Source organism: Panthera onca, chromosome A2, assembly GCF_046562875.1.
Source record: "Panthera onca isolate mPanOnc1 chromosome A2, mPanOnc1 haplotype 2, whole genome shotgun sequence".
NCBI classification, from domain to species: domain Eukaryota; kingdom Metazoa; phylum Chordata; class Mammalia; order Carnivora; family Felidae; genus Panthera; species Panthera onca.
This window is the reverse complement of record NC_138340.1, coordinates 20,263,969-20,283,747: the sequence shown is the minus strand read 5'-3', so window position 1 is coordinate 20,283,747 and position 19,779 is coordinate 20,263,969. Positions and strand designations below refer to the sequence as shown.

Sequence of the window (19,779 nt, the reverse complement as noted above, 5' to 3'; positions counted from 1 at the left end):
GCTCAGGTCATGATCTCATTGTTCATGGCTTTGAGCCCTGCATTGGGCTCTGTGCTGACAGCTCAGGGCCTGGAGCCTGCTTTGTCTTCTGTGTCTCCCTCACTCTCTGCCCCTCTCCCGCTTGTGCTCTGTCTCTGTCTCTGTCTCTCTCTCAAAAATAAATAAACATTAAAAAAAAAAAAAGAATAAGAAAAATAAAATGTTTAGTCTACCTTCATTTGTTCCTTCTCCTGTGCTTTTCTTCCTTTATATAGATTGGAGTTTCTGACCTTGATGATTATCCTCTCTGAAGAATTTAACATTTCTTGCTAGACAGGTCTACTGGCAACAAATTCCCTCAGGTTTTGTATTGTTTTGTCTGAATAAGTCTTTATTTCTCCACTTTTGAAGGATACTTTCACAGGACAGGGCTATGGAATTCTAGGTTAGTGGTTTTTGTCTCTCAGCATTTTAAGTATTTCACTTCCCTCTCTCTTGCTTGTATGATTTCTGAGGAGATGTGAGATACAATTTTTATCTGTTTTCCTCTACAGGTAAGATGTTTTTTCCCCTTTGGCTTCTTTAAGGATTTTTTTTTTTTTTTTAATCTTTGTTTTTCTGTAATTTGAAAATGATGTGCCTAGGTATAGGTTTTTTGGGGGCATTTATCTTGCTCAGTTTTCTTAGAGCTTCCTGGATCTGTGGTGTGGTGTCTGACATTAATTTTGGCAAAATTTTCAGTCATCATTGCTTCAAATATTTCTTTTGTTCCTTTTTTTCTTTTCCTTCTAGAATTCCCATTATGTGTATGTTATTCCTTTTGTACTCATCCCTCAGTTCTTGGATATTTTGTTCTGTGTTTTTCAGTCTTTGTTCCTCTGCTTTTCTGTTTTGGTGGTATCTATTGAGATATCCTCAAGCTCAGAGATTTTTTACTTAACTGTGTAGTCTACTAATAAAGCCCATCAAAGCCATTCTTCATTGCTACCACAGTGTCTCTGATTGATAGCATTTCTTTTTGGTTCTTTCTTTGAATTTCCCTGCCCTGCTCCCATTGTCTATCTGTTCTTGCATGCTGTCCAGTTTATCCATTAGAGAGCCCCCTTAGCATCTTAATCATGGTTGTTTTATATTCTTATTCTTACAACCCCTGCCATATCTAAGTTTGGTTCTGATGCTTGTTCTGTCTCTTCAAACTGTGTTTTTTTTCCTTTTTAGTATGTCTTATAATTTTTTTCTTGATACCTGGATATCATGTGCTGGGTAAAAAGAACTGCTGTAAATTGGTCTTTGGTAATGTGGTAGCAAGGTGTGGGGCCAGGGAAGTGTTTTACAGTTTTTTTTGTTTTTTTTTTACATTTATTTATTTTTGAGAGACAGAGACACAGCATAAGTGGGGGAGGGGCAGAGAGAGAGGGAGACACAGAATCGGAAGCAGACTCCAGGCCCTGAGCTGCCAGCACAGAGCCCGACGTGGGGCTCGAACCCACAAGCCGTGAGATCATGACCTGAGCTGAAGTCGGATGCTCAACCGACTGAGCCACCCAGGCTCCCTGAAGTGTTTTACAGTTCTATAAGTAGGTCTCAGTGTTTCAGTGAATCTGTACTTGTGTACTGTGAACTTCACACATTTCTCAGTCTTTTCTATCCCCTTTGGGAGGGATCAGAGGGCTAGAGTGGCTGAAGTTGGATATTTCCCTTCCCCCAGGTCAGTTAGGCTCTGATAATGTCCCAGCAGGTTAGGCTTTGGTTAAATAGTTTCTCCTGAGGGGAGGTCTTGTTAAGAAGAAGAGAATGCTCTGATGTATTTCAAAATGGTCCCCCTCCACCTCCTGTGGGAGGCCCAAGGGGATTTTTCTCTGATATTCACAGTGAGAACCTGGTCAACCTCTGGGAGGTGAAACTCACAAAAGTGTGGGGGCCCTGATGACTCCGTCCCCCTGGAGTTTTTATCTCTCACATTTATCCTTAGAATTGTGTCTAGCAATTTGTCAGTTACAGTTCAGGTTTCCCTGCCTTGGCACTGGTTCCTGTGAAGGTTTATCCTTTTGGGTTTATGCTCTGACAAGTTCTATTCTCTGTATTTTCTTGTTGGTGTCTCCAATTCTGGGGACAGTGGTGCCTCTCTGACCCCACCTCTGTCGAATTTAAGAGGAGTTGTTGATTTTTCAGTTTATCAAGCTTTTTACGTGTTAGGATTGGTGACTTTAAGCTTCTTATATGCCACACTGGAAACCAGAAGCAGTACCATAGTTTTTTGAATGCCATATTATTAAAACGGATCGTTAGGCTCTGGAGTTGAAACCACTTCAACTCTTCTGGAGTTGAAACCAATGCAGCTAGGGATCCCTAGTGGGGAAGGAGATTTCCGTTAATGCTTTCCAGCTGCATGGCTTGGAGGGTCCTCAGTGATTTCCTTGGTCATGGGTAAGAGGAGCCTGCAGTGTTTAAAGCTCACGTGAGTTCTGAGATATGGGTAAAAGGGAGAGGTCTTCAGAAGGATACTTCAGAACTTTGATTTATTTGTGACATGGCCTTCATGTTTTCTAAGTGGTGTTAGAGCCTCCAAATGTTACATGGTTGCCTTAGGTTGGTTTCTTTCTTTCTTTTTTTAAAAATTTTATTTTTTTAAATTTACATCCAAATTAGTTAGTATATAGTGCAACAATGATTTCAGGAGTAGATTCCTTAATGCCCCTTACCCATTTAGCCCATCCCCCTCCCACAACCCTTCCAGTAATCCCCTGTTTGTTCTCCATATTTAAGAGTCTTTTATGTTTTGTCCCCCTTCCTGTTTTTATATTATTTTGGTTTCCCTTCCCTTATGTTCATCTGTTTTGTCTCTTAAAGTGCTCATATGAGTGAAGTCATATACTTGTCTTTTGCTGACTAATTTCGCTTACCATAATACCCTCCAGTTCCATCCACATAGTTGCAAATGGCAAGATTTCATTCTTTTTGATTGCCGAGTAATATTCCATTGTGTGAGTAAAATCCATTCCATACACACACACAACATCTTTTTTATCCATTCATCCATTGATGGACATGTGGGCTCTTTCCATACTTTGGCTATTGTTGATCATGCTGCTCTGAACATTGGGATGTATGTGTCCCTTTGAAACAGCACACCTGTATCCCTTGGATAAATATCTAGTAGTGCAATTGCTGGGTCATAGGGTAGTTCTATTTTTAATTTTTTGAGGAACCTCCATACTGTTTTCCAGAGTGGCTGCACCAGCTTGCATTCCCACCAACAATGCAAAAGAGATCCTCTTTCTCTGCATCCTCGCCAACATCTGTTGCCTGAGTTGCTAATGTTAGCCATTCTGACAGGTATCAGGTAGTATCTCATTGTGGTTTTGATTTGTATTTCCCTGATGATGAGTGATGTTGAACATTTTTTCATGTGTCAGTCGGCCACCTGGATGTCTTCTTTGGAGAAGTGTCTATTCGTGTCTTGTGCCCATTTCTTCACTGGATTATTTGTTATTTGGGTGTTTAGTTTGATAAGTCCTTTATAGATTTTGGTTACTAACCCTTTATCTGATCTGTCCTTTGCAAATATCTTCTCCCATTCTGTCGGTTGCTTTTTAGTTTTGCTGATTGTTTCCTTCGTTGTGCAGAAGCTTTTTATTTTGATGAGGTCCCAGTAGTTCATTTACGCTTTTGTTTCCCTTGCCTCCGGAGACGTCTTGAGTAAGAAGTTGCTGCAGGCAAGATCAAAGAGGTTTTTGCCTGCTTTCTCCTCGAGAATTTTGATGGTTTCCTGTCTTACATTTAGGTCTTTCATCTGTTTTGAGTTTATTTTTGTGTATGGTGTAAGAAAGTGGTCAAGGTTCATTCTTCTGCATGTCGCTGTCCAGTTTTCCCAACACCACTTGCTGAAGAGACTGTCTTTATTCCACTGGATATTCTTTCCTGCTCTGTCAAAGATTAGTTGGCTGTATGTTTGTGGGTCCATTTCTGGGTTCTCTATTCTGTTCCACTGATCTGAGTGTCTGTTCTTGTACCAGTACCATACTGTCTTGATGATTAGAGCTTTGTAGTATGGCTTGAAGTCCGGGATTGTGATGCCTCCTGCTTTGGTTTTCTTTTTCAAGATTGCTTTGGCTATTTGGGGTCTTTTCTGGTTCCATACCAATTTTAGGATTGTTCTAGCTCTGTGAAGAATGCTGGTGTTATTTTGATAGGGATTGCATTGAATATGTAGATTGCTTTGGGTAATATTGACACTTTAACAATATTTGTTTTTCCTATCCAGGAGCATGGAATCTTTTTCCATTTTTTTGTGTCTTCTTCAATTTCTTTCATAAGCTTTCTATAGTTTTCAGTGTATAGACTTTTCTCCTCTTTGGTTAGATTTATTCCTAGGTATTTTATGGTTTTTGGTGCAGTTGTAAATGGGATCGATTCCTTGATTTCTTTCTGTTGCTTCATTGTTGGTGAGCCTTAGGTTGGTTTCTTAATAGAGTCTGTTCTTTTATTCTCATGGCCTGTTGTTACCTTAGACATCCCACTCCCTTAATGCATCATACTCTTTTCCACTTTACCTGTCATGAAACAAGATGTACTTTATCCTTGAATAGATAAAGAAGATGATGTTTTTGAGCTATTTGTCAGTACATTACAGTGGTAAAGGTGGCTGCAGACCATCTTATCACTACCAGATATCAGTTGTATCTCAAGCTTTTCGGATGTTACATGTTGTCCTGTAAACCTAAACCAAAAACTGGGCTTATTTGAAGTTACTTATCAACACCATTATTTCTACCCTCCCACATCCTTGCAGTTTATGAGGGAGTGGCAATAATAATCTTACTTGGTGACTGTCACCTGTGTCCAGTCCATGTGGCACCCATTATCTTTGAAGGAGAAGGTCAAGAAAAGAGAAGCTAGCATTGCCCTAGACACCTTTGGGTCTGGAGAGTTGCTGTTCCCTCTGTTGGCCTCATTGCTCTCCAGACACGAAGTGATAAGAAGGGAATTTTTCATGGCTAGCTGTGAACAACTTAAGAGAAAGGACTTACTGATTTTTTTCCTGTGCTTCTATTTAACTTTCCTTTTGAGAGGTTAAGGGAAAAAGAGATTAGAAAAGGGGTAGGTAGGGTAGTTGTTAGGACTTCTGATACTCAGATGCAGGAAGGATCAAATAGAGGCTTTCTTGTCATGGAAAACCAAGGTTGAGAGGGGCAGACTCAAGGGGGTCCTAACGAGTGGCCCTAAGGCCCAGTCTGTGGAAAAACCTAAAAGCCTTTAGCTGGGAGGAGACTAGGTGTCTGCAGGCAATGTAGGTGAGTTAGCATTTCTTCTGTATTTCAAGGCTTGTTTCATTACATATTGACACCACTGTCCTTAAGGATTGTCTGGTGCATTTCATATTTAAAGGACCTTATTAGAGAACTGGTTTTATTCTTAAGTCATTGGCATTTTGGTTTTTATTTAGAGATGTTTTAGTGGGATAGACCATATCTCTTCAAGCAGTTCCCCTTGTAACCTGAATTCTGTTGATTCACATGTCCTCCTGGAATCTTGCAGTAGTGTTTTTACTGTATTTACCAGCCATCAGATTTCTGTCTTTCCTCTGCCAGCTTGATTTTATTTTTAACTATTTTTCCTTTGTGCACTTCACCTAATTTTAAAACTAGAGAATTAATTTTCTTACAAGTCATTTGCCATTCAAAGTTTGTCCTAGTCTAGATATCTGCTCTTAGGTCTTCTCAGATTTCCCAGGTCTGACTTATATGGCTCAGGGATGCTGGCACCTGTGACTGACATCTTTGAATTTGCCTTTTCATTTTAGCAAAATAAAATCAGAGGTATGAATGGTCAGCTGCCACCTGATAAAATGGTCCAGCATAAAGTACCTGTTTAAATCGTTATTTATTTAAAAAGCTTTATTGAGATATAATTTACATACCATAAAAATGGTTGTCTTTTACCCTTATGTTTAAATAAGTTTGGAGATTAACAAGAAGAGATGAATGGAATCAATATATTATTGAATGAAAACATATATGATGTGTTTGACATCCATAATATTTGGTTCCTAAGGTTGCTAGTCCTTTAGCCTTCAGGCATTTGATGAAAGCACAGACAAGTCAGTCATTTGTGAAAGCTCATATTATCCATTGGAATTTTGGTGTCTGTGTCATTTTTAAAAAAAAACAATTCAGTCAACTTTGATGTTGGCTTTTAGGATACTTATAAAACCAAAGATTAGTTAATTGATAATTGTCCCTAGAATTTGAAAAGGCAATACATTTCAACTAATTATAGTTAACCTTAAATTAAAAAGGAATAATGCTCTCTTTTCTCCACTCTATTTTGGAATCTGGGACACACTGTGTGCTGTGCTTCCTGTGTGTTCTGCACTGCCTAGAAGCAGATGGTAAGAGTCTTTACTGATTACACACCTGCAATAAGCCTGGTCAGTGATTCCTGAAAGGCCTTTTTCTCTCCCCCTAAATTTTTAAAATGTACATGAATTAGATTCTGCTCATGAGGAGAGAAAAACACAAGTGTTTATGACTCTGAAATAAACCTTTTATTTTAATGATTGTTAACACTAGGAACAAGTGTCCAAAGGAGGAGCAGGAGTTTAACTTTTATAAAAATATGACACATTAGAATGTCAACAGAGTAGGCTTAGGTTTTAATTACATTTTATAAAGCTATCCTGGTTATGTATGTATGTATTTGATTTTTAAATGTTTAAGAGAGTGAGCAGAGGAGGGACTGAGAGAGAAACAGAATCCCAAGCAGGTTACACGCTGTCAGTGAAGAGCCTGATGGGGCTCAAACTCACGAAGTGTGAGATCATGACCTGAGCTGAAATCAAGAATCAGGCCTTTAACTAACTGAGCCACCCAGGTACCCCAAACTATCGTAGTTTTTAGGTGAACTGTTTTTATTTTTTTTAATTATTATTTTTTTTTTCAGTTTATTTATTTATGAGAGAGAGAATGTGGGTGAGGTAGGGGCAGAGAGAAAGATGAGAGAGAATCACAAACAGGCTCTACACTGTTAGCACAGAGCCCGATGTGGGGCTTGAACTCATGAATCATTGAGATCATGACTTGAGCCGAAGCCAAGAGTTGGATGTTTAACCGACTGAGCCGAGGCGCCCCTAGATTAACTATTCTTATTATTAATATTAAAAAATTTTTTTTTTAACATTTACTCATTTTTGAGAGTGAGAGAGACAGAGCATGAGTGGGGGAGGGGCAGAGAGAGTGGGAGCCACAGAATCTGAAGCAGACTCCAGGCTCTGAGCTGTGAGCACAGAGTCCAATGCGAGGCTACAACTCACGGACCATGAGATCATGACCTGAGCTGAAGTTGGACGCTTAACCAATTGAGCCACCCTGGTGCCCCAAGATGAACTATTCTTAAAGTATGACCAGAGGTTTGGTTTTCTAAGAGGTTGGTAAAAGCTATTTCTCTTGAAAAAGAGACATGTATTCAAGAAGAATTTTGAATGGTCTAGACACAAATGCTGCACTAATTTAAAAAATCACATTAAGTCCTAGAGTATAAGACAGTTGGATGTAGCAGAGAAGGTCATTGGAATACCTGGAATCACTTTTTTGATTCTGTCATTAGGAGTCTGTGGATAGGGTATATTATTACAAAAAAGTAGAACTTTAGAACTAGAAGGTGTTTTAGAGGACATCTTGTGCAGTGCTTCATTGGGGGTGCACTTCACAATTCCTGGGGAACCTTTCCAAAATCCACTTGTGTGAGCTTCATTCATAAAGGTTAGTTCTGTCAGCCTGGAATATGTATTTTGGAAAACTTTTTCCCAGGTGATTCTGAGAATCATTATCTGAATAGGAGTCACTGACTAAATTAAATTAAATCACCTCTTTAATAAGAAATTGAGATTCACAGAAGTTGGCATTAGAAAAATGTTCAGTAAATAGTGCTTCTGTTGTAATTCTGGAACATGGACGTGTTTATGGAGCTCCTGGGGTTTTGGATCTGGGATGGGATAACCATAGAGAGCTGGAGAGACCAGAGATGGGCAGCAGGAGGGAGAATGTGGTTGGTGAGTGTAAGGAGAGTGGGTAGGAGGGAGTCCTGGGGACCTGAGATTTGTGGGAAACACTATAGTCAACTGGATGTGAAGCCATAGGAGTGGGAGAAGTGAAAGATGTATGAGATTTTTCACCTGCTAACTGGGAGAAGTATGGAAAAGGTACTAGGTTTAGAGATGCTTTGAATTCAGTTTTAGAATTAAGAGATTTTAAACTTCTGTGGTACGAATGGGTAGAGCTGTCTGAGAGTTCAAGATTTGGGAATTAGGAAATATAAAGACAGAAATAAAAGTTGTAGGAACCTGTGTGCCTAGGAAATCTGCAAGAGACCTGGTACAGATGAACCCAGTGCAGAGGCCAGGATTAGTGTCAGTCACTATAGAGAAGCCCCACCATTGACCATTCAGGCCTTCCTTTTTCTTGTAATAGGAAATAGGTTTCCGTCCTTATAATAGGAAAAACAAACTATTGTTGAACACTTCATATATGCCAGGCACTTTCCAAAGAGATTATTATGCGTACATGCAGACATGTTTTTCTCCCCCTTAAATCCTAGCAACAGCTCTGTGAAGCAGAGTAAATCATCCCAAAGTCAGGTATTGTATCAGTCGACTAATGATTGAGCAGGTGGCAGTGGGTCCAGAGACCTAGAATAGGGTTTAGGTGGAAGTAATGTGGAGCCTATGTGGATTGAGAAGTAGTTCGGTTTGTGCAAGCTTACCCTCTTCAGAGAAGGTGAGAAGCCAGTGAGAGAAGTGTGAGGGAAGTTTAGGTGTGTGGGGTGGGAAGTGAGTGACTGTGGTAACGAGATCCAGAGAGGACCGCTGTGTGGAGCATGAGTGGAAGGCTGGCTTCCACTGAAGGAGAGGGGCTTATGTTACCAACCAGGTACTTAAAACCAGCAGAGAATATTCCTAAAATTATTTCCTGGACTTTCTATTGAGTTCAGCCACAGAATTAGATTCTACAGTATTTTGGACAGATCTTGTGAGCTGCTGTTTCATGATTCGGGTTTCAGATTTAAAATTTAGAAAGTGAGTTTATGGCTATATCCATGTGTAACAACATATATTAAACCGGCGTTGGTCATTAATCATAGAGTATAAATGATGAAGTGATGGGTTTTACTTGAGATGCAGATACAGCTCCCCTTCCTACTCCTTGCCCTTTCATGGTCCTCCTATAAGACCTCATGGCCTTCTGGGGTGAATATATATAAACTATTTCTTCTACTTCAAGATTAAATAAGGGTTGGATTTTTAGTCTTTTGGAGGAATTTGGAATGTTATATATCGTTCAGAGCTCACACTCTGAGTGAGTTATTTTCTAGGATTGCTTTTGATTTAGGAGGTTTTTCGCAGTTCTCTTGGATCAGCTAGGCTTTGATATCTTTAGAAATGAAAGCGAATGGCCTTCTGAAATTTGCTGGCTAACAGATACCTGTTTGAACAGTGTGACCTTTTACATAACCACTCAACAGTAGACCTTTAAAAGTTATGGGACATTGAAAATTTATGTAAATTGCCTAGGTTTACATAACATGTAATTGGCAAAGTCAGGATTCTAACCCAGGCGTGTTTGATCCCAAAGCCTGGGCATTTTTGCCTGTCCCATAGTCTTTATTTTTTTTTTTTTTTTAATTTTTTTTTTTTCAACATTTATTTATTTTTGAGACAGAGAGAGAGCATGAACGGGGGAGGGTCAGAGAGAGGGAGACACAGAATCTGAAACAGGCTCCAGGCTCCGAGCTGTCAGCACAGAGCCCGACGCGGGGCTCGAACTCACGGACCGCAAGATCATGACCTGAGCCAAAGTCGGCCGCTTAACTGACTGAGCCACCCAGGCGCCCCTTGTCCCATAGTCTTTAAATAATGCCGAACATGCATATCAGTAACTATTAATTTTAGAATCAAAAATAAAAAATTATGCCGTCTTAAATTTTATATATTGTCCCACAGAGGCTTAAGAAACACAGGGCTTTGGATATTCTCTTCTTTAATGTACTTGTTTTTAACTGTGGTACTTTATTAATGGATTAAACTAATTTTGGTCAAGGCCATGAAAATATGCCTGGAAAAAAGAGGCAAGAGTTGTAATTTGGTAAGCACTTTGGATTATTTCCCTGAATTTTGAGCCTTCTGCCTTCTCCCAGTATTTGTATGAGCTCATGTGTTTGTAGGGGCTGAGGAGCTTGTCTGTGTCCCAGTTTGTCATTACTGCCTCCAAGTACTCTCAGCATTTTTTCAGTGGATGAATGCTTACTTAGCCATCCTTGTGGAGGTGATACGTGGCCAAGGCTGTGGGAACACTGTTATCAGGCTGTCGTGTGCTTTCACACACAATTGCATACAAACTCTGGTCTAGACCATATACACGTTTGTACAGGCCTTAGGATTACTGGGTATTTAAAGGGATTAGTTTTTCCCATATAGCTGCCAGAAATTGTTGAAAAGTCCAAGTCACTGGGTCAAACAGTATGTCAAAATGTCTCTAAAGGATGGTTCCAAAATTATCAAAAGTCCGTAAAGCAGGGCTACTCTGCTGAATGTGAGTGAGCCTAATTTACATTATAGTTGATGAACTCTAGTGGCCAAATGAGCACAGAATTTTTAGTTTTTAAGTGATTGCCATGTAGCAGCACTTTTAAAAATGTGTTCTACATATTTTTTTCTGTGCATGTTGGGCTTGTTCTTTCTTGGCTTTCATTAGGGCAATGTATTAAGTGAATTTTATATTTTATTGCAGGAATTAGAAGAAGCGCTTTGCTACTGGCAAGGTTGACAGTTGGTGTTTGAGCAGAAGGATAAGTGAATGTTGGTTACATTTACTTGGGAACACCTGTCATCCTTATCAAAGCAGAGGTGTCTTGGTTTCCTTTCAAGCAGGAGAGGACACAATTTGAATTCTAGTGCAAAGTTGAACTCTGGCAGTTGCCAGAATGTATCCTTTACAAAGCTCAGGGTACCCAGAACCAAGTATTTTGTTAGTTTTCTGGTAGTTTTCCTGCCTTGGAAAGCTCTCTTAAGAATGTGGAAGGAAGGATGGTTTCTCTAACATACTTTTTGTGTGTTTTTGTGTGTGTGGCTTATAACCGAAAATGTGGGTATCTGTTCTGTATTGTAAAAGTCAGTTTTGTTGGACAATTAGATGATCACATCTTTGGTTATAAGAGCAAGGGCAAGAACTTGAAGGGCTTAGGAGCTGACTCAGCAGCTGTGTTCTTTCTCTGTCTTGTTAAAGCATTGCTTTTTAGATTCTAGTAGAAGCTTTTGTTCCAGTGCCCCAACTGATTTTACTTGGTTTGGTTGACGCAAGAGAGAGAGAAGTGCCTCCTGGGTTTTGTTATTAGTTATTTAGGAACCTAGAATGCTGCTGGCAAAGACCTCTGTGAGGTGAGTTGTGTGCTTTCTTGGGTAAGGGCTGTGTGACTAGTAATGCCTTTGTGGAGTGACCAGTAATCCTTATCTGAGAGGTGCTTTGAGAATCTTGGGGAACATGTCTGGCCTGTCTCAGTCTTCATTAGATTACCTAGATTACCACTCTCTCTCCTGACAGTTTCCTCCCCTGTCCTTTGAGAAGGAGGGAAAGATTCCCCATGTGGCCCACATGCGCTTAGGCCTCTGTGTTTTCTTAATGGACCTCATGCTCTCTTACCAGGAAGAGGAAGAACAGGAGGAAGAAGATGACGATGAAGATGATGACGACACTGATGATCTAGATGAGCTTGACACTGACCAGTTGCTGGAGGCGGAGTTGGAGGAGGATGACAACAACGAGAACGCAGGGGAGGATGGGGACAATGACTTTTCTCCCTCTGACGAGGAGCTAGCGAACCTTCTAGAGGAGGGAGAGGATGGGGAGGACGAGGACTCTGATGCGGACGAGGAAGTGGAACTGATCCTGGGGGACAGTAAGTGTAGGGCTGACCCTGAAGCTGAATCTTGGTACCCAGGGAGAGGTCCCTTCCCTGAGCCCTCCCAGCCAGCAAGCCACACCAGGATTCTGTGCCCCATAACTATAGATTCACCACTCTGGCACCTTGAGGAAAAGCGATTTCGCATCTCCAATCCTCTGCTTTCACCAGGCTGTGTAACTAAAAGGCTGTTATCTCATCTGTAAAACAGAGGTTGGCAAACTTTTTCTTAAAGGCTGGACAGTTAAATATTTTATGCTTTGTGGGCCATATGGTGTCTCTTGCAGCTCTTCAGCTCTGCTGTTGTAGTGTAAAAGCAGCCAGACACAAGACATAATTTAATGATTGTGGCTCTGATTCAGAAGTAAAAGTTTATTTACAAACATGCATGGTGGGCTTGGTTTGGCCGGTGGGCCACATAGTCTGTCGATTTCTGCTTTAGAGGATTAGCCTTAGAATGTAGTTCTTCCTGAGGGGCAGAGCCGGAGTCAGCAGCTGCTTATGGGGGTGCTGTGCCTCCTTCTTTTTAAAGTTACGAAGAAGTAAAAGCTCTCTTGTGTTGGAATCTTTTCCTGTGCTTTTGCCTAAGCCTTCTTAGAGGCTAGGCAACAAATGTTTCTTTTTGGCTTCTGTTTTGCCCACTCATCCCCTGCTCTGCCCCCGGCTCAAAGTTATCAAGAACAACCTCTAATTTTCCTACTAATTTCTCTTTAGGACAAGTTTCTGAAGTTGACCCCTGACTATGCTAATGAATCCCAAATAAACCAGCTGTTAGTTCTAAGAGTTTGCTGGCTCTGCAATTATACTCTACCCATTTCAAGAGGACATATCTGGCTGCCTGTTGACAGTGACGTACTTGCTGTGGTCCTGGTTCTTCCTTGTGCTACCCTGGCTGACTGGGGAGCAGTCTCTCTGATACCCAGCCATATTCATGTAGCTAACCCGGCCAGCATTCTCACAACTATGGCAGGTATTATGCCTAATATGGTGGCTACTAACCAAATGCAGCCATTAAAATTTTAATTAAATTAAAAATTCATTTCCTCATTCATGTCCACAATTGAAGTACTTGGCAGCCACATGTGGTTACCATTTCAAACAGCACAGATGCAGAACATTTACATGAAATTCATTTACAGGAAATACTGTGTGCTGGCCTAGGCCCAACTTAATGCCAAGCGTCTTCATAGTAGTTGCTTGGTTTTTATAATCATTGGTGTTTGGTGGTAGGAGGAACGTGTGTGTGTGTAAGCAGAGGGTGGTTGTGGTATATATTTAAACATATGTATAAAAGATTCTATTCCACAGTGACCCAAATCCAATTTCTTTGGGATAAATCTTACATGTGCTTCTAGCCTTCAAGATGGAAGGCAGTTGGCTTAGGGGAGACTTTGTTACAGAAATCCTCTTGCTGAAGTTGTATTTTGAGGAGGCTCTGTGGGGGTTGGGAGGGAATGCCTTCTCTATCTGCTCGTCTGCTCTTTACCAGCTTCCATTTTTCTATATTGGAGGTTGAGGTGATTCAGTGGAGGAGGACTTGCCTTGTCCCTAGCCATGGTCAGAGAGCCAGGTAAGAGGGACTAAGGGTCATGGACACATGACAGTATTGATGGGAGTAAAAGGACAATTTTTAGTGAACTTTTTGTCATCTGTGAATAGTGCCACATGGGCTACAAGTTGTGTTTCCTTCAATTACAAGTAACAGGCCAGGAGTGCAGCTGGCAGCGGTGCTCCTGACATGAGATGGTCACTCATTTTTTTATTCTTGAATATAAAGCCACTAAATTTGTTTTTGGCCTGTAAAATTACTGCCTCCTTTATTAACTCTTTAGGAAATTCCTTCAGGCCCAAGAGGTAATCTGGAGAACCTTAATTCTTTTAGCAATGAGAATATTACTTTATTTTGGTGGGAATATTTATGATGTGAATATGCTGTAATAGTCGACAACTTGAGGACATTTCAGCTTGGGCTCCAGAGCTGAAGTGGTGATATGGAGGCAGCATGGATATAGCATGTACTGCATTGCTGTCTGTTTTGTAGAGAACAACCCCCTCCCCCCGGCCCCTTCCCGGAGTTTACAGCAGAGCAGAGGGAGCATTCTCTGTACCCTTGGTATGCTGATATTTTGTGTCACACTACTCAGATTAGCTCTTAACCGTTCTGAGCTCATGTAGTAGCCCTTTTAGGATGTGATGAAAGTCATTGAGACTATTGAAAACCGCAGCCCTGTGCCACCCCATAACTTTGCTAGGCCCAGGTCCTATAGAGAGCCAGTGATCAGTTTCACATGCAGAGCCCCAGCCTTAGGAAGAGAAAACACCTTGACGCTGAAGTCTTGTGTGTTTCTCTGTTGCAGTCAGTTCTGCTTTCCCCAAAAGCTTGTGTGTTGTAGAGGCAGCAGGTTAAACACTGCAGGGACTGATTTTTTACATCTAGACTGCCTTTGCCTCAGAGGGCCTTTTAGAAGGAGAGGTCCTGACCAGAGTCTGGGGTTGGGGCTCTTCAACAGTTGAGGGTGAGAAGAGGCTAAGGAAGCTAGAGAAAGATGTCCTGTCACCTGACCACCAAGAATGGAGTCTGCGCCCAGGCCCTGAAGCTTCTCTCAGACCCTGTGCCTGATTTGCTTAAAGATTGTGTCTCAGTCCTTGTGCAGCTGCATTTTTACTCCTTAGATGTGAGGCACAGTTGTTAAGCTCTTAGCAGCTGCACAGCTGACGGTCAGGTGTCAGGCAGGCGGTCTGGCATTGTTGGATCATACATCACAGGAGCACTAGGGGACTCCCTGGAGGTCTGCCACGGCTGGGACACGGTGCTGTGCTTGGCTGTGGAGAGCAGGCCCTACCTTTTTCTGTTGGCGCTTCCTCCTGGAGTTCTTGCAGCAGGGAAGCTGACAAGGCCGTTTGGTTCAGCTCAGATGTTAGTTCTCTGATCTTCCTGCCCTGACATCCCTGCTCCTCACCAGTAGTCGGGTCGTGCTTGTGCCCTTGTAGGCCCAGAAGCACTGACTTTTCCAGTTACCTCTCGTTTACATTCAGGGCTTTCTTGTATCACAGCCGTCTGTTTGCTGGTTTCACTTTATCCACTTCAGTTTTCTTCGTAAAGGAGATTGTAGTGAATGAAGGAAGGTTTGGGAACATGCATTGTTCTTGCCTCAGCTTTCCTGAGAGTTCTCAGGTATCTGGGAAAGGCTGATGGGGAATTTTTTGGAACCATTGGTGTCCCTCTCTATGTGGGAACCCCACAGCCTGTGGGCATTTGCAAGGCTCCCGCTCACAATCTGTCTACTTCCTTGGAGACCTTGTTAAAAAGGTTTCATGGCTTCCTGAACTGTAATCAAAGGGGGCACCAAGACTTTTCCCTCACCTTCCTTCAGCAAGTACTAGAGTCCTTAGGAGTCTAGGTACTATGTTTCCCTCCGATCTTGATCAGCCAGACAATGGTGTATCTACCTCATTTTGAAGGTTCTTTTGCCTAGTTTCATTCCTCAGTGGATCCTTCCAGAGGTGTTAATGTGGTCTATTCACTGCCTGAGAAGGCCGATGGTCAAGCGGAGTGCTCCTCCTGTGCCAGAGACATGGTGCCACATTCCACGGTGTCATAGCTACTCCCTGCTGGTCTCCAACCTAGAGTTTCTAGGTACTCCTCCTCTGGTGTTGCTGCATGCCGGCCTGTACCTTTCTGGGAGCTTGTTCCCTGCTGATTATATTCAGAACTTACAGAGGAATGAATCCTAGGTTGACAGTCTCTACCTTTATGAGGTCTTTGATAAGAGAGTTGTTGAGAGTTTAAGAGAAATCTCACTCTTGCTTGGGCTTGGCCTCCCTTTTTAGTGGTCCTAGGGGGATCGGGCAGGCCTGTGCACCCATCCCTGAAGGACACGAGGCCAAAGGGCTCAGTCATTACTCCCTCAGCCCTGCCCCTTTGCAGCTATGCAGAAGCTTCAGGGCTTGCCTTGTTCCTTTAGCCAACCCCCCCCCCCCCCCCCCCCAGCAGGAAGCACCTCTGGAAAGCAGAGAGCATTGCATCCAGGCCCTTTGAAGGGCACGAGAGTAAAAGGCCCCAGGGTGGCCACTGTTGCCAACAAGTATATTCTCCAGAGCCAGCTCCAAGTAGTTAATTGTTGTGTTTTCTTCTTTCTGGAAACTGGCAGTTAACTCTGCTCAAGCATAAATGTGTGTATGTAGGTGTTTCCTTCCTAAAAGCTTCCTGTAAGCCTAGTGCATAACCTAGTCTCTCTGTCGTCTTCCCTTTCAGCGGACAGCTCTGACAACTCTGATTTGGAAGATGACATCATCTTATCTCTGAATGAATGAGGGACCATCATCATATGGAAGACATTCTTGACAGGCGAGAAACTGAGTCAGATGAATTCAGAACACCTTCCCTTCCCCATCTCCCAGGGCTGTCTTTTAAGGAACTGCATGCCCTGCATTCAGAGGAATATGGCTTAGAGAGCCTCACTGGAATCTGAGGGTCCTTCTAAAACAATAACAACCACAAAAAGACAACAGGGTTTAGGCCCTATTCTGCTTCCCCCCTTCTCCTAGGATGGACAGCTCTTTCCTCAAGGGGGGGGAAAAAACATGTCTCTGGGGTTATTTCACAATATATTTTCTTTGTATAACGTTCTTTACTTAAAGAACAAGAAATAGTTTTTTATAAAACTTAAAAAGAAAAAAAAAACAGGCATTTATAACTGAGGGTATGAACTTATATCCACCAGGTCTCTTGTCCCTGCACTTCATTTTCTATGGAAGAAAATGATGTCTAAAGAACAATACAGAGGCATTTTTACATACGTATTTAAATGAAAAGGAAAATCGTGGTTTCTTAAATTGATAAGGATTAAGAGTATTTTATTATAAATATAATATATGATTTTTTAACCTGTTTTGTTGCCTCATATGCTGTCAGGTTAATTTGCTTTCCTTCGTGCCCGAGGTGGGGAGGAAGGCACTGCTTGTTTGCTGAGTAAATTCCCAGGTTCACCCACCTTCATGGTTTGGGGGCAGCAAGGTCGTTGTGGATATTGGTTTTGTGGAGTTGAGGGAACTTAGGATATAAGTTCACTCCCTCTATTTTTCTTTGTGATTGTTTTTCAAAAATTTTTTTCTTCCCTTTCTCCCCAATGTGGAAATTACAAATCAAAGGCCTTTTTTCTTTAATGTAAAGTGTATTTATTTAAAAAAAAATACAAAATAAACTACAAGTCTGTCTTTGTTTGTTCCTGGCCTTTCCCTGTTCTCTTTACCAAAGTGTGATGGTCCCTTTCCCTGCAGCTCTAGCCAGCCAGTAGAGAAGACGCCTTCTGGGAGAGGCAGTCCAGGATGGCGGTGAGAACACATTCTGCCCAAATAAAGCACTCTGGGGAGAAAAGTAGCTTAGTCACAGTGTTTAAACCTGGTCTGCAGCCGTGCTCCAGAGGGAGTAACGGTCTGTGCCCGAGAACCAACCACGTGGGGTGGAGGAGAGGCTTGGGCATTGTCCACCGTGGGCACATCTCTCTGTCCCAGACTGACTCAAGAAGGCAGCTCTGCAGTACATGTTTGGTGGAACTGGCAAGTTAGGGGTCCTGGGGAGTTTTGGAGAAACATGCTGGCAAAGCTAAGGAGTGAAAACGTTTTGGCCACCTCTATAGTCGGGTGGGTGACTGTCACCAGTTTCCTCAAGGGACAGTGATAGCAGACCGGAGTTGTTCACTTTTGGTGGTTTGGGGGCAGCGGGGGCTTGGGCAGCCTGGGTTTGCAGATGCAGTCTCGGGCCTCCAAAATCAGCCTGCGGTTGGTTAAAACTGCGCTACTGCCAGGGAAGTGCCACATGCTCTGACCTTTTCACTGATCCCACCTCACCCTGCTTTCCTTCCCAGTAAACAGACCTGTCTCTTCCTTTGAGTTCGCTCAAGTAATAGCTTCTTGGTTTCTATTATGTAGGTATCACATGGCTAGAGACTTTTTTCTCCCTTTGCCAAGAGAAGAGGGGACAAATTTGGTTGTGAAGTAAGCAAGACAACATGGCTAAAACTCACCAGGGGCTGGCAGAGCCCTGTCGGGCTTTGGAATACCATACAATTTGTCACACACAAACACACACACACACGCGGGCCTGTGTCAGACAGGTAGCTAGCTCTTGGTCCTTTAGAGAGCTGAGGCCTCAGCTTTAATGGGTTGCTAACACCTGACCCATGGTGTAGCCTTGATTGCTGGTGCTGGATGCAGAAGAAAGCAGGTTAAAAGGCCAGTAGTAAAAGCGCTATATTCTAGTCAGGAACTCAGCTGAGCCACTGGCTGTGTCCCTAAACTCTGCCAGCAGCTCTTGGGAGTGCCTACGGGTCTCTGGGGTGGAGATGAGGACCTCTAGCAGGAAAGCAAAGTTCTGGTTGACTTGACAACGTGCCTTTAGGGAAGCGCCCTGAGAGGCTTGAGACATCAGCCCTGTTTCTTACTATACCAGGGCTTAAGATTGGAGTCACTTAGGAAGAAATCTGTACGATACTAGCAAACCAATGAGGAGGCAAACTTTTTTTCACTTTTTTTTTTTTTTTTTTTTTTTTTTAAAGCAACCCCTCAGAGAGGACCCGAACCCCCAGGTGGAGGTGCTTGATGCCTGCAGTTAAATTGTTCTCTCTGGGGCAGTCTGAAATCAACCAGTGCCTTGACCACCTGACTTACCCTTACTAGTGCTGGCCAAGGCCTTTCTGAGAGAAGTTCACAGAACCTGCTGTGTCTTAAGAGCCAAAGGAAGGAAGTGGTTGAGAAGAGGGTCCAAGGAAGAGGAGGAGGAAGGTCACACAGTAGGCGTGGCTCTTTACTAAAACTCTGTATTTCCTTTTGGGAACAGAGAACACCTATCCCTGAAGAGCGGACAAGTCAAGCGTTGAAGTGTCTTCTCCAGGTTTCCATCTGGGAATGCTAGGAGGTGTAGTATTCTGGGTTCTGAGCACCCACTCTATGAAGGATCAGCCCAAAGAAGTTTGGGACTTAAGGGGCAAGGCACCTCTGGCCTGTGTGTGACCCAGGCATTTCTCAAAGATCTGCAGGAAGCCCTGTGATGTGCCTTCAGGTCACCCCTACCTCGCTTGCTCTGAACAAGATAAGGGCCACTCCTGGCACTATGAGCTACCCCAGGATGGTGGAGCTGTGGTCAGCTGCCCCCCCCCCCCCCCATAGACTTGCTTAGACACCCTGCAGGTGTTACCACAGCTCAAGTACAGACAAATAAACACATTTAACACCTCCTTTGTTAAGGTTTTCTGTTGTGAACATGTTTGTTCTCTCATGAGTACCAGCTTTAGCCCAGTGAGCAGTACTTGCCCAGGCACCTTATCCTGTTCATTTTAAATCTCCAAGGTCCCTAAAAGCCACCTCCTTCATTGTCCTTGTGGACAAGCATGTATTCTCCATGCAGGATACACTGAGCCTCAGCCTCCACTTCACAACTCTCTCAAAACATCCGGCTGTCACCTGTGTTGCCTTGCCCCAGCTGGGGTAATGGGCCAGGCCAGGAGAGTGGCATGGCCCACAGAACTTAGAGTTCCTGGCCTTTGGGGGGTTCATTTCTCTTACTGGGGCTTCTGCTGTCCCTCAGCTCTGACAATGGGCCTTTTGGGACATGGTGACAACTGCTGTATGACTGGTTTCCCTCCCTGGTCTCCAATGGTGCTGGCTTCATTTGCCCTATGACCTCACTAGAGACCAGGGATGACAGCATTAGTAATTCTTTAAAGAGTCCCTCCCAGCTCAAGGATGCCTCCACATTGCCCCCTAGCTTGGGCAGTGCTAGTCAAAGCCATTCAAGCCAACAAGCCAAAGCTTGGTACCTGTGACCGCATTCCCCACAGAAGCACCTTT

The 19,779-nt window shown here is 42.9% G+C and overlaps 1 protein-coding gene across 11 annotated transcripts in view; it reads left to right on the top strand.

Moving 5' to 3' along the window:
- DCAF1 (DDB1 and CUL4 associated factor 1) overlaps positions 1–19,175 on the top strand; it is an 89,243-nt gene extending 70,068 nt beyond the window's left edge. For 4 of the 11 annotated variants that reach the window (XM_078443042.1, XM_078443041.2, XM_078443044.1 and 1 more), the window contains 2 exons: positions 11,676–11,928; positions 16,187–17,148. In XM_078443042.1, coding sequence (XP_078299168.1) covers positions 11,676–11,928; positions 16,187–16,245 — 312 coding nt within the window. In that variant the 3' untranslated portion in view covers positions 16,246–17,148. Of the gene's footprint in view, positions 1–10,763; positions 11,411–11,675; positions 11,929–16,186; positions 17,149–17,188; positions 17,266–18,488 lie in introns of those variants that run through there. The other 7 variants (XR_013554203.2, XR_013554204.2, XR_013554205.2 and 4 more) reach the window with 7 other exon arrangements.
- Positions 19,176–19,779: the final 604 nt, after the last annotated feature.